General features: G+C 35.1%; 1 protein-coding gene across 1 annotated transcript in view; it reads left to right on the top strand.

The window, feature by feature from the left end:
• ACSM5 (acyl-CoA synthetase medium chain family member 5) overlaps positions 1-12,293 on the top strand; it is a 29,298-nt gene extending 17,005 nt beyond the window's left edge. Inside the window, 7 exon segments of the mRNA XM_052001536.1 lie at positions 1,483-1,606; positions 3,508-3,588; positions 4,749-4,850; positions 6,355-6,482; positions 6,600-6,699; positions 8,041-8,160; positions 12,085-12,293. Of these exon segments, the coding sequence (XP_051857496.1) occupies positions 1,483-1,606; positions 3,508-3,588; positions 4,749-4,850; positions 6,355-6,482; positions 6,600-6,699; positions 8,041-8,160; positions 12,085-12,207 (778 nt within the window). The 3' untranslated portion in view covers positions 12,208-12,293.
• Positions 12,294-13,212: the final 919 nt, after the last annotated feature.

Genomic DNA, 13,212 nt, shown 5'->3' with positions numbered 1-13,212 from the left:
TCTGCTTCTCAGCCACAACTAGTCAAAGCACAAAGTTAATGATGTGTGCACATTGGCACAAAAGCCAATGTATGAAGGATAAGCCACCTCAAACAAATCATTGCTTCCCCTGGTGGCCACGTAGAGGGTCCTTCCTCTTTGATTTCTGGAGTTAGCCTGCAAGGAATGGAGCCTTTTTGTCTCTTATCAAATTCCTAATCTTCTCAATCTCTCATGGGATGCCTTTTCCCTTTGCTTATATACCATTTATAATAAATATAACTTCTATGAATGCTCCACAAATAAATGGTAGATTCTGAATTGGTTCTTTGTGGATTGCCTCCCATAAGAGTTGTCTGCTCCGAAGGGCAACTTCATTGTTGAATCCTTGATAATCCTTTAAGAATTTAGTAATAATTTTCTCATGCAATGCCTAGGAAAAGAGTATTTGAAATAGTTGTGCTGACCCAAACCACAACCAAACAAAATTATATACAAGTACATTTTACTTTGGATCCATGCAAAATATTATGAGTAAATTGAATTTTAATCTTTACACTCACTGAGGGAGCATGCTATTTAAAAGATCCCTATGGTAAAATCTATAAAGCAAATCATCTCTCCTTCATTTATTTTATGTGTAAATTAGATATTCATATATTTATTTTGACTTAACACTTGCAGTGCATTAGAGTGAAAGGGTCTTCTCTTGAGGGATGATACCTGCTCCAAATATATCCAAGGAAAAGTTGGATAAACACTCATTGGAGCTCATAGAAAAGATCATAGATCAAGAGCTGGAAAGGACTTCGAGAATGTTCAGTCCAACCTTCTCATTTTATATGTAAGGAAATGCAGGTCCAGCATATGATTTGTCCAAGTCTCAAATTAGTAAGCAAGGGAAGACATTCCTGGCCAGATTCACTTTGAACTAGATGACCTTGGAATTCCTCTCTAGTTTTATGATTTTAGGATTCCTGTGGTGGTATGGTGTTGTTCCAGTCATGTCCAACTCTATGTGACCCCATTTGGGATTTTCTCGGCAAAGATACTAGAGTAGTTTTACTTTTCCTTCTCTAGCTCACTTTACACATAAGGAATTGAGGCAAAAACAGTTACCCAGGATCATATAGTCAGTAAGGTTCTGGGACTGAATTTGAACTCAGGTCCTCCCAATTCCAGGGCTATCACTCAATCCAATAGACCTCACATTTTAAAAGTAGATCTTTTTAAAAATATATCATCTGCTAGATTTTTATTATTCATAAAACTGTTTCTTTCCATAAACAATATTTGTCTTGACTTATTCCTCCTCCTCCTTAGGCAGCAAGATCATAAGTTATAAAGATAGAGAATCTAGAATCCTTAAAGGTCAGCAGATGAGGACCCAGAAAATTGCATCTTTTGAAGTGTGTGCAGGTTCCTAGTGTCCATCATCATGGATAGGAGTCAATCCATGTGAAGTTTCTAACTAAAGTAACCTTCTCTTCCTCTTCAACAAAGGTACAAATTTAAAAGCCTCAGGCACTGTGTAACAGGAGGAGAGACCCTCAATCCTGATGTGAGAAAAAAATGGAAGAGTCAGACAGGTCTGGAGTTGCATGAAGGCTATGGCCAATCTGAAACTGTAAGTTGCTGCTGAATCCTTGAACCTCCAATGAGAATTGTTCCACTGGCTCCCTCAAATTCAGAATGAACATTTGAGGATCCTAGAATTCTCCCTAGTCCTTTTTATCCTGAGCACTGATGGATCTGATCAGTTCTGGTCTTATACCATGATTTCTTGAACCCCTAATACTTTTTTCCACATCTTACATATACCCTTAAGTTTTACCACTAAAATTCTATCATTTTATCTTAATAATAGCTTTCCTAATCACTCTTTTCCAGCCATCCTATTTCTATGTCAAATTACCTATTCTTCTAGGTGATGCATTTAGTTCTATTGCCCTCTATCTCTTGTATAGAGTATAACGTCAAATTTTATTTCTTTGAAATGTCTCTCATTCACTTTTTCATTTTCCTATCCATTATCATCCTCCTAGTCAAGGTCTTCATCACCTCATGCCTGGATTATTATCCCATTCTTCTTTGTATGAATATTTTGTTTTTCTGGTCCTTCACTGTTCTATCTATCCTTTGCACTACTATCAAACTAATCCTCCCAATTACTGCTTTCATTACGTCATTCTCCTGCTCAAAAAGCAAAAATATTTCTATTCCCCCAAATTAAATCTAAACTCTTTTATCTTGCTTTCAAGAATTTCCATAATTTGGTCATATTTTACCAGTATTACCTAATCTCATATTACTTCACAACACAATACCAATTTCCCCATTGTCACTTGAACTACCATGAAATATCATGAATTATTTCCTAAGTCTCCATGTTATCTCATGCTGTTTTCACTTAGAATTCCTTATCTTCACCTCTCTACCAATCCAAACCCTACCCATCCACTGAGGCTCTAGCTCAAATGCAATTTCTTCCATCAAGTCTTCTCCAATTATTCCAGCTGACACTCATCTCTGCCTTCCCTGAACTCTCAGTGATTAACAAATTGTAGGCACTTTACAAATACTTCTTGCTTTAATCAATGCTACTTGATCAAGTAGTGACTTAACTCACTACTTGGTAATTTAGCTTCAGCTTATTCTTGAAATATTTTATGCTAATACATCAAGAAGTATTTATTATTGTCAAATCTGTGTCCAAAACTATTCTAGGCATTGTGTAAGATACAAAATACACATGAGCCCAATTTATGTTTTATATATGTATTTCCTTTTCCCCTGACAACAGAACCTTGTTGGGATGATATAATACTGACTAAATACAAAAATTCATTTTATTCTTATGCAATGTATATGTCACAACCAAATTTTGATCTCTAGTTAATATCTGTATTGGGGGGGAGGGGGGAGAACAGTAAAAAATCCAGGATTGTGCTTGTGCCTAGATTTTTATTTCCTAAACCATTAGACAAGTAATGATTTCTGTGTGGATTAGAATAACTGGAACTATTTTCTAAGTCTAGATTCCTGCCATGGAATATATGATTTATGGAAATATACTCCTATCATTATGTGTCAACAGACCTTATCAAGTTTCTCTTTGACAACAATATCAGTATATTTGAAATTCTACTATTAGGCATTTATTTGTTTGGGATCAAGAATTACTCTCTCCTAATTAAAATACAAATGCCCTTGAAAAAGTAACACATTATATTTCTAGAATGTTTCCCTCGCATGAATGAACTTATCAAATAACTTAACTTTCCAGATATGAAGGACCTGGGACTTCAAAAAGACATTGGACAAAAGGAAGAGTGAAGTGGGTTGCAAAAAGAATAGAGAGGAGATCAGAAGTGAAGTGAGGTATTTCATAAAGAGAGGAGGAGATATACTTTGCTCAAAAGATTGGCAAAGCAAATCCAAATATATCAGTGTTACCAGTGATCTCCAGTTACAATAGAACACACCATATGTGGCAAGTGCTTTTACCTAGCATTAATTTCTCTCCAGGCTTTGATCTGTGCCAATCAAAAAGGCATGAAAATCAAGTCAGGTTCCATGGGGAAAGCTTTTCCACCTTATGATGTCCAGGTAAGAAACTCCTGTTCCAACTAAATAGAGGTTAGTTTGAGAGAGAACTAGAAGTACAGGTCTAAGACTGCAGAACAAAAAGCAACCCAGACTTGAGTAGCAAAATAGCTAGGTTTGAGTACTGACTCTCACATGTACTAATTCTATGAGTAGACCATTTGGTGTCTCTGAGACTAAATGTAAATTGGAGATAATAAACTACTGAAATCTTAGGATATATAAAGCAAAGCATGATGAAAAGTAGGAAAAAGATAATTTCAGTGTATTCAGTCCTGGTCAGATCACATCTAAAGTATTGTTCTGGAGGTCATAGTAGGGAGAATATTGATGAACCAAAGATCATATGTGATACCTGAGATGGTTCAGAGTCAAGTGATCACAATCCTGTGAATTGATCAAAGGATATGTTTGATATAGAGAAGATATAGAAGGAGACATCACAACTATCTTCAGGTATTTGAAAGACTGTCACTTGGAAGAGGTGTTTAACTGGGAACAGAGTGCAAAACACATAATGAGAAGAAGATTTGTTATTAAGGAATCAGAGCTCTCCAAATACAAAATGGAGGTTGCCTAGGAAAGATATTGGACCACTTGTCATTAGAATTCTTCAAGAAAAAACTGGATGTCCCTTTGTGAGATATTTTGTGTGAGGAATTTTTGTTTCAGTTACTCTAGATGACTTCTCAGGGCAGCTAGGTGGCACAGTGGATAGAGTGCTGAGCTTAAGGTCAGGAAGACTCATCTTTTTGAGTTCAAATCTAATCTCAAACACTTACTAGTTTTATGATCCTGATCATGTCATTTAACTCTCTTTGCCTTGGTTTCCATCTATAATATGAGCTGAAAAAAAGAGATGGGAAACCACTCCAATATCTTTGCCAAGAAAACTTCAGAGTTGCAAAGAGACTGAAATGACTAAACAAGATGGTTTCATAGGAACCTGCCAGTTCTGAGATTCTGTTATTGTTTCTTTTTAACCAGCATCGTTGCAGCAAAAGCACTTTATAAACCATCAAACGCAATAGAGATGGAAGCTGTTATTATTGTTACTGTTGTTAAAAGCAGATTGTATGTTGAGTGTATCTGTGCTGGAAATGTGGAAGCATTTAATTCTCCCAAGCCCACTAGATGCCTTTGTGCCTCATTCCTCACCCCAGATTGTAGATGATGAAGGCAACATCCTTCCTCCAGGAAAAGAGGGTAACATTGGCATCAGGATCAAACCAAAGCCGCCTCTCTGTTTTTTCACAGGCTACGTGGTAAGTAAACTTGTTTGCAAATAAGCTGCATTAGGATCAATCAAAAAGTTTTATTTACATCTTTTGGTTTTGCATTAATTTCATATAAATTAAATCCTCCCTTTTTCCTTCACGCAAAATCATCACTCATAATAAAGGAAGAGTTCAGCAAAACTAATACATTTACCCATGAAATATCTCACGCTCATAGTAGTTTTCCCATTTCTGTAAAGGAAGGAGGAACATTTTCTTCTCTTTTCTTCAGGGTCAAGTTTGATCATTATAATTACAAAGTGTTCACTTTCTTTTTTGATTTTCATTGTGCTTTCCTAGTCCTGATTATTTCCCTTTGTATTACTTCACATAAATTTTCCCATACTTCTCTGTATTCTCCATATGCATCATTTCTTACTGTGCAATGATATTTCATTGCTATCATATGCCATAATTTGTTTAATTACTTCTCAATCAGTAGGCATGTACTTTGTTTCCAATTCTTTGCTACTATTAAAGAGTGCTTCTGTGAATATTTTAGTGAATATAGGACCTTTCTTTCTTCCTTTGAACTTCTTGGGATTTATATGTAACTGGGTAATTTAGGGGCCTAAAAATATGAATATTTTACCCATTTCTTGGCATAATTCTAAAATGCTTTCTATAAGGATTAGACCAATTCACAGTAGTGTGCTGATTTTGTGACAACTCTTCCAACATTGACTATTCCTGTCTTTTTTGATTCTTCATCAAATTTGCTGCATTTGAAATTAAACTAAAGTTATTTTGATATATATTTCCCTTACTATTGATTATGAGTAATTTCTCATAAGGTTATTGACATTATATTTTTTTTAGAACTGCTAAACTGTTAAACACAAGTTTAGAAGAATTATGTCTATGTGCTTAAGCAAAAGGTTACTGATCAAAAAAACTAATTGTCCTGTTTGACCACAAACTTTCTTTGGGAGATTTTAGATTTATAGTTCGAAGAGACCTAGACTCTTCCCTATAGAGTACACTAATTTACATAAGATTCCCTGGTCCAACTCCCTCATTTTACAAGCAAGGAAGCTAAATGCCAGAAAAAATTATGTGACTTGCCCAAGATTATACAGTGATAGAAGTGAAATTTGAATCTAGGTTCTCTGATTCCAAAGTTAACTTCTGATTTCCACTATACCAGATTTCCTTCCTTCAGCAGATAACCATACATGCTAGAAACAGAAAACTAGACTAAGTGATCTCTCAAAGATAATTTTATTTTATGATGCTCTAGTTTCAAGAGATAACTACTTCCTAATAAAAATCTCTTATTCTGGGACTAAATATTCACACAGGAGCAGTTTCAATTCTGGCTCTTGGTTACTCTTTGTAAATTATGAAAACAAACAGATTACCAGCAGAGAAGGGTAACTGTCCTACTGAAATCTATTTGAATAAGTACTAATCTACCCAACAAAAATGTATGTCAACATTTTAAAGTCTTGCCAAGAATATCCTTTCTTGAATTTTCATTGTGTATGATCAGGACAATGCTGAGAAAACAGCCTCTTGCAAACGAGGGGACTTTTATATTACTGGCGACCGTGCCCATATGGATGAAGATGGTTACTTCTGGTTTAAGGGAAGAGCTGATGATGTGATCAATTCTGCAAGGTAAGGATGTTGGTTGGTATTTTTCTTTTCCTGGATCTCTGGATGTTAGGTATGATAATGGGCTGTGGATAGAACACTGAGGTGATGTCAGTTGAAAAAGTCAATTTTTCTCTTCAGTTACCGAATTGGACCCTTTGAAGTAGAAAGTGCCCTGTCAGAACATCCTGCTGTTGTTGAGTCAGCTGTAGTCAGCAGTCCAGACCCCATCAGGGGAGAGGTAATATAGCAAGTTCCAGCTTGAATCTCCATCAGGGATCTCCACAGATGTAACACATGAATCATTTGGGTCAAGTGATGTACCAAGATATCTACTTGTCCCCAAACAGCTTTCACCCAATCCCAAATCTCTAGAGTGTCAATATGTGAAATTTTATCACTAGAGATTCATTTCTTTGTTTTAAATCTTCCCTTTTTAGCCTCTAATTTTCAAAAAACCATACCTCCACTCCAAAATCTTTTCCATGTTTTTTACAATGATCATATAAAAAGTTTTTATATAATCAACATTATTTTGTGGATTCCTTTAGCTTGTAATTATGAATTTTCTTTAAAAACTAAATATACAAATATTTATTTAATACTAACTTTTTTACAATAGGCCAGCTTAATACTGCAACTGCCCATATTAAGATTACAATTCAGTAAGGAAATACAAAGGATATGCTGCACAAAAAGAATGACATATTAGTGATAAATAAGACGCATTAAGAGGGCTGTGAGACTGAGTAGAAAAAGTTCATAATTGACTGGGGGAGCCATGAAAAATCTCATGAAGGAATTGAGATGAATTATGTTATGTAAAGTCAGTCAATCTACAAGCATTTAATAAAGATTCCTATGTGTCAGGCACTATGCTAAGCGCTGGGAATACAAAGAAATTCCCTTCTTTCTAAGAGATCACATTCTAAAGGAATGTCAGTGTGGCTTTTCAGGCATGGAAAAGAGAAGAGAGTAAAGTATTTGAGTCTGTAAGTGAATGCCAATATAGTTATTAACACTTTAGTGTGAATTAGTTCATCATATGAGGAAGACCTTTGGGAAATGATTGTGAACAGAGTCTAAAAAGGGGGGAAATGCATCAACAGATGACTGAGCACTAGAAAAAGTACTCTATTGTACTTTAGCTCCCCAATAACCCTAAGAAAACATTATCTTCCCCATAATGTCCTTCAACTAGTTATCTTATTTGAAAATAATATAGCTCTGAGGTATTTTGACTCATACTATGACTCAAAGTGTTCCCCTCCCAGAGGGATTCTTAATAGAGGATTTTTAAGCATTAATTGCCCCCAAAGTGGAGAAATATGGATACAAGAAGGTCTTATAATATCCTTCAAGTCTTACTCATAAGCAGTCATTGACTCCATCAATAGAGATTTCAAATACATAGAATAGAATGTGAAAAGGAAGGGATGAACAAGGGGGTCAGATAAACTTTTCTGTGTGGGCTGGTGAGCATTTGGACATTTTTTAAAAGGCTGATTTAATGAACAGAGATTAAGGGTTTCATTTTCTTGGCAAGATAGGTAATGATCTTATGGACTGATTTTCCATGCAGGTGGTAAAAGCTTTCATAGTTTTGAATCCAGATTTTATCAACCAAGATCCAGGGGAGTTGACTCAGGAACTGCAAGAACATGTCAAAAGGTTAACAGCACCATATAAGTACCCCAGGAAGGTGAGTGTACTAGAGAACTAATAGAACCATTTTCTGGAGATTGGGACAGTTAAATTAGTTACGGATAAGGATTATCATAGTCATAGCTAATGAAAAATTAAGGGAATTTTTTTAAGGGAGAGGGAAAAAGAAGAACAAGGGAAAGGAAAAGGGGAAGGGAAGGAAAATAGAAAACACCATCTCTGACAAACACAAGCAAAGCAAACATTTATAAGTAAAGGCAATAGACCTGGTCCCAAGCAAGGTACCAGCCTTCTCACATAGTACTTGTTTTCAAAACTAACAATTTATATAGGGAGACAAGAAATAAATATTAAAATGTAAATATCAACATGACTTCAAAACAAACATAAAACCATAATAAAATAGATGAGAACTGCCATGAGACAGCTCCACAGCCAGATGAAATACAGAAATATATTGTTACTAAGTTATTTCAATTACATCAGATTCTTCATGACCTCAGTTGGGGATTTCTTGGCAAAGATAATGGAATGTTTGTCATTTCTTTCTCTGGCTCATTTTACAAATAAGAAAACTGAGATAAACAGGGTTAAATAACTTGCCCAGAGTCACATAGCTAATAAGTGTCTGAAGCCAGATTTCAGCTCATGGAGATGAGTCTTCCTGACACGAGACCCAGGACTCTCCCACTGTGCTATCTAGCTGCCCAGAAATATATATAGTCAAAGATGTTATTTTAATTTAATTTTTAATTTTTAAATTTTATTTTATTTTATTTATGCTGGTTTCACTTGGCATCCGAACTTCCCTTGTACAATGGGAATACTCAAAAGATAAATCCGCTTTCCAAGGTCCACAAGGATTGTGAAGGTAAATTGTGATCTAGCAGTATACAGAGAGACAGAAAGTTAGGAAATCTTGGGCTCAAATTCCTCCTGTGATACTGTGGTTTAAGGGCAAGTCACTTAACCTAGTGATATAGTGCTGTTACCCAAATCTCCAAGACAATAAGTTACAAGAGAGTTGCCTGCCAGACAAAGGAGGTTTCCACACTAGGAGTTTCTGGCTCTAATGAAATCACAAGTCTGTGTTGTATCTTTTGTTAAACCAATGCCCAGTGGTATGGTGATAATCAATCACTTAATATTCATTAGCCCGCCATCTTTAGCATAACAACAAAAGCCTCTCAGATAGGTTGTTTTATTTATTTTCACAAAGTACTTTCATTATCTGCTGGGATGGTAGGAGGTAGAACAAGGATAATGATCTCTATTTTACATGTGACAAAATATTAACTGCCATTTATGTAGAAGTCTAATGTTTGCAAAAATGCACATGATTTCTCATTTGATTCTCATAACAATGCTGAGGTTAAATAATAATAGAAACTGAAAGATGAGAGAAGTAGAGGTTTATAGACAGACTTGGAAGGAACTTTAAAAGCAATTTTCTCTAACCCTCTAATTTTGCAAATGAGGATCTTTTTGTGAAAGGTTAAATAACTTGGCAAGAGTCAAACAGCTAATGAATAAAAAAACTAGAATTTTATTTTATTTTTATTTTTTTAATTATAGTTTTTTATTTTCAAAAAAATATACATGGAAAATTTTCAACATTCACTCCTACAAAACCTTGTGTTCTAATTTTTTTCCCTTCCTTCTCCCTCCCTCCTCTCAGTCATCAAGTGATCCAATATATGTTAAATATGTGCAATTCAAGAGCTAGGATTTTAAACATGGTTCTGAAACTCCAAATCCAGCAATTCCACTTTACTAAGATTTTGCCATGATCACACACAATCTAGGATTACATTTGAACCCACCTCTTTGTGTATTTAATCTAGTATATTCTTCCTTTTGAAACACTATATTTCTTATAAAGTAAGTCATAGGCAACTCTGAAGTACCACTACACACCTCTGAGATTGGCTAAGATAACAAAAAAAAAAAAAAATAATGATAAATGTTAGAAGGAATGTGGGAAGACTGGGATACTAATACATTGTTGGTGGAGTTGTGAACTTGATGAGGTAACAAAATTGATGAGGTTTAGATTTGGGGTGCCCAAATGAAATTAGGGTTTCTGTTAGTCAGGGAGTTAAATAAGGTCTAGTGGCAGGTTCAGGGTTCAGGGAGTCAAATAGAGCTCCCCTGCACCCCTCAGAATTTGGCACAAGAGTAGAGAGTTAAATGAGGTCTAGTGGCAGCGCAAGCAGTTCTCTGTAAAGGAAATTACAGACTCGAAAACCTAGATTGATAAAAGAGGTTTATTATGGGGATTGGAGGTAAGGTTAAAGTCTAGTTAGTAAAAGGTGTTTGGTAGAGAGAAAAGGGCACTGGAAACAGTATTCCAGTGGGCAGAAGCTCGTTGGGGTGCCAAGCATGGTAGCTAGAATGTTTGGAACCTCTGCAAACCGAAAAGGCTATCAAACTGTGCATATCCTTTGATCCAGAAATAAATTTTTTAATTTCTACTGGTCCTGTATTCCAAAGAGATCATAAAAAAGGGAAAAGGACCCACATGTGCAAAAAAAGTTTGTAGAAGCTCTTTTTGCAGTGGCAAGGAACTGGAAATTGAGTGGATGCCCATCAGTTAGGGAATGGCTGAATGAGTTATGGTATATAAATGTTATGGAATATTATTGTTCTATAAAAAATGATCAGCAGGATGATTTCAAAAAAGCCTGGAGACTTATATGAACTGATGCTAAGTGAAGTGAATAGAACTAAGAGAACATTGTATACAGCAACAAGATTATGTGAAAATCAATTCTGATGGATTTGGCTTTTTTCAACAATGAGGTGATTCAGACCAATTCCAATAGATCTGTGACAGAGAAAGTCATCTGCACCCAGAGAGAGGACTATAGGAATTGAATGTACATCACAATATAGTATTTTCACCTTTTTTGTTTTTTTTTCTTTCTCATTTTTTCCCTTTTTGATCTGATTTTTTTGTGCAGCATGATAAATACAGAAATATGTATGGAAGAATTATACATGGTTATCATATATTGGATTACTTGCTATTTAGGGGAGGGGATAGGGAAAGGAAGGAAGAAAAATTTGGAAAACGAGGCTTTGCAAGAGTCAATGATGAAAACTATCTTTGCATATATTTTAAAATTAAAAAGCTACAAAAAAAGAAAAATAAATAAAGTAAGTGTCAGGCAAAATCATAATTAGGTCTAGAAAAGTGTCATGATTTCTAGGCCCCAATTTCTTTCTCATACAGTTTAAGATTTATTTCTATATCATAATGGTAGAATCAATGATTTTAAGATTAGTAGGTTAAGGGGGCTATGTGACATCCTTGACATCCTTGCCCAGAATTCAGGTGTTTATTCCCCCAATCTATAAATTGATTGTTACCAGCATTTTTTTCATATAAACATATAGAATAGAAAATAGATTTTACAAACCCTAGATCAATAAGTTCAGTTCTGGTTTCTGGGGAAATTCTAGAATGAATAATTAAAGAAATGGATAGTGAATATCTAGAAGGGAAACAATGATTTAAAGGAGCTACAGGGCTTCATCAAGAATAGAAAAGGTCAAAAAAATCTTCTATATGGTAAAATTTTGTAATCTTTTGATTTTGAAACATTCAACTCTTTGACATTTTCCCATCAATATAAGGTATGATCAGATGATCTCTTTCTAACTTACCAGGATTAGAGTGGTTTAACACAATCAATAAATAGTTTAATATATATCAAGCAATGCGCTAGATGCTAGAGAGACAAGTACAAAGAATGAAACAATCTCCTGCATTCAAATGAAGAGATACTGTTGAAATACTATCAGTCACATTGTTCCCCAAAACCTTGCTTCTAGCTGTTACTTGCCCCTCTCCTTCTCAAGTTAAATATTGAGCTCATTGAGCACAAGGAAACTGAAATTTTCATTTATTTACTTATGGGAAATATTTTTATTGTTAATTAGGTGGAATTTGTCCAAGAGCTGCCAAAGACAGTCAGTGGGAAGATTCAAAGGAGCAAATTACGAAAGAAAGAGTGGAAAAATTAATGTGGAATCGAAGGCATTCTTATTGGACTTTCAGCATTCCTTGGAGTGGCTTTGAGTTGATCTTCCCCTTGCCTTTACAGAAAGAATGTTTCACTGATCTATTGAATGAAAAGTCTGCTCTGGATCATAATTCAAGGAATCATCTTAGGAATGTACCCTTTGAATAGCCTGAGTGTGCATTGAGCTAATATCCAAAATAGGCAGCCAGTAACAATAATAGTTCACATTTATGTCGTGCTCTGCTCTAGATTTAATAAATTGCTTTAATCACAATAACCCTCTAATACATGCAATATAAAGATGATTATTCACATTCCCATGTTATAGTAAAGGAAATGGGTTCTAAGAACTGGTCAGAAATGTAGGATGCAGTAGCTTGGAGCAAATTCAACTGATAAAAGTGGGGAGATAGCTGGAAATGGGGACAGTGCATGAATTGATAACCAAGATAACAAGTCTAAATATGAAAATAGTCACAAGAGAGGAGGCTGCACTTCTCAAAAGTTCAAGTTAGTCCAGTTGAAAATAGGGAAGAAACTCACTAGTAGAGGAGAACCAAGATAATGAAAGTGGGAAATTCAAAGTATCTGCATCATGGGATATGATGGGACCAGTAGAGGACTTTGAGTCATGGTTCAGGTATAGCTGTCACTATGAGAAAAAGTATCCTTCATTTTCCTTTACAAAAAAAAAAAAAAAAAAGCACAGATATAATGTCAGTGCCCTAAGGAAAAGTGGTGTCAACTGGATTCAAACCTAGGTTCAGTTCCAGTTCAGTGTTCTTTAATAAGAACAACACAAGTCAAAGATCATAATTCTAGAACTGAAAGAGACCTTAGAGTTCATCTAATCTAATCACTTTATTTTACAATTGAGGAAAAAAATCAGGGAAGTTGTGTTTTATGGGTGAGAGAAGTTCCCTTATGAATAAATAAAACAGTGATTGAGGTTTATATAGCACTTTTCAAACCCTGTGTGGTGAGTACCACAAATATTTGTTATCCTTGAATTGTGATGGTGAAACAGAAGTTAAATGATTTGAGCAAAGTCACATAGATAG

This window comes from Antechinus flavipes, chromosome 1, assembly GCF_016432865.1.
Source record: "Antechinus flavipes isolate AdamAnt ecotype Samford, QLD, Australia chromosome 1, AdamAnt_v2, whole genome shotgun sequence".
Taxonomy (NCBI): Eukaryota; Metazoa; Chordata; class Mammalia; order Dasyuromorphia; family Dasyuridae; genus Antechinus; species Antechinus flavipes.
Note: the sequence above shows the minus strand (reverse complement) of the source record. Positions and strands in the feature narration are given on the sequence as shown.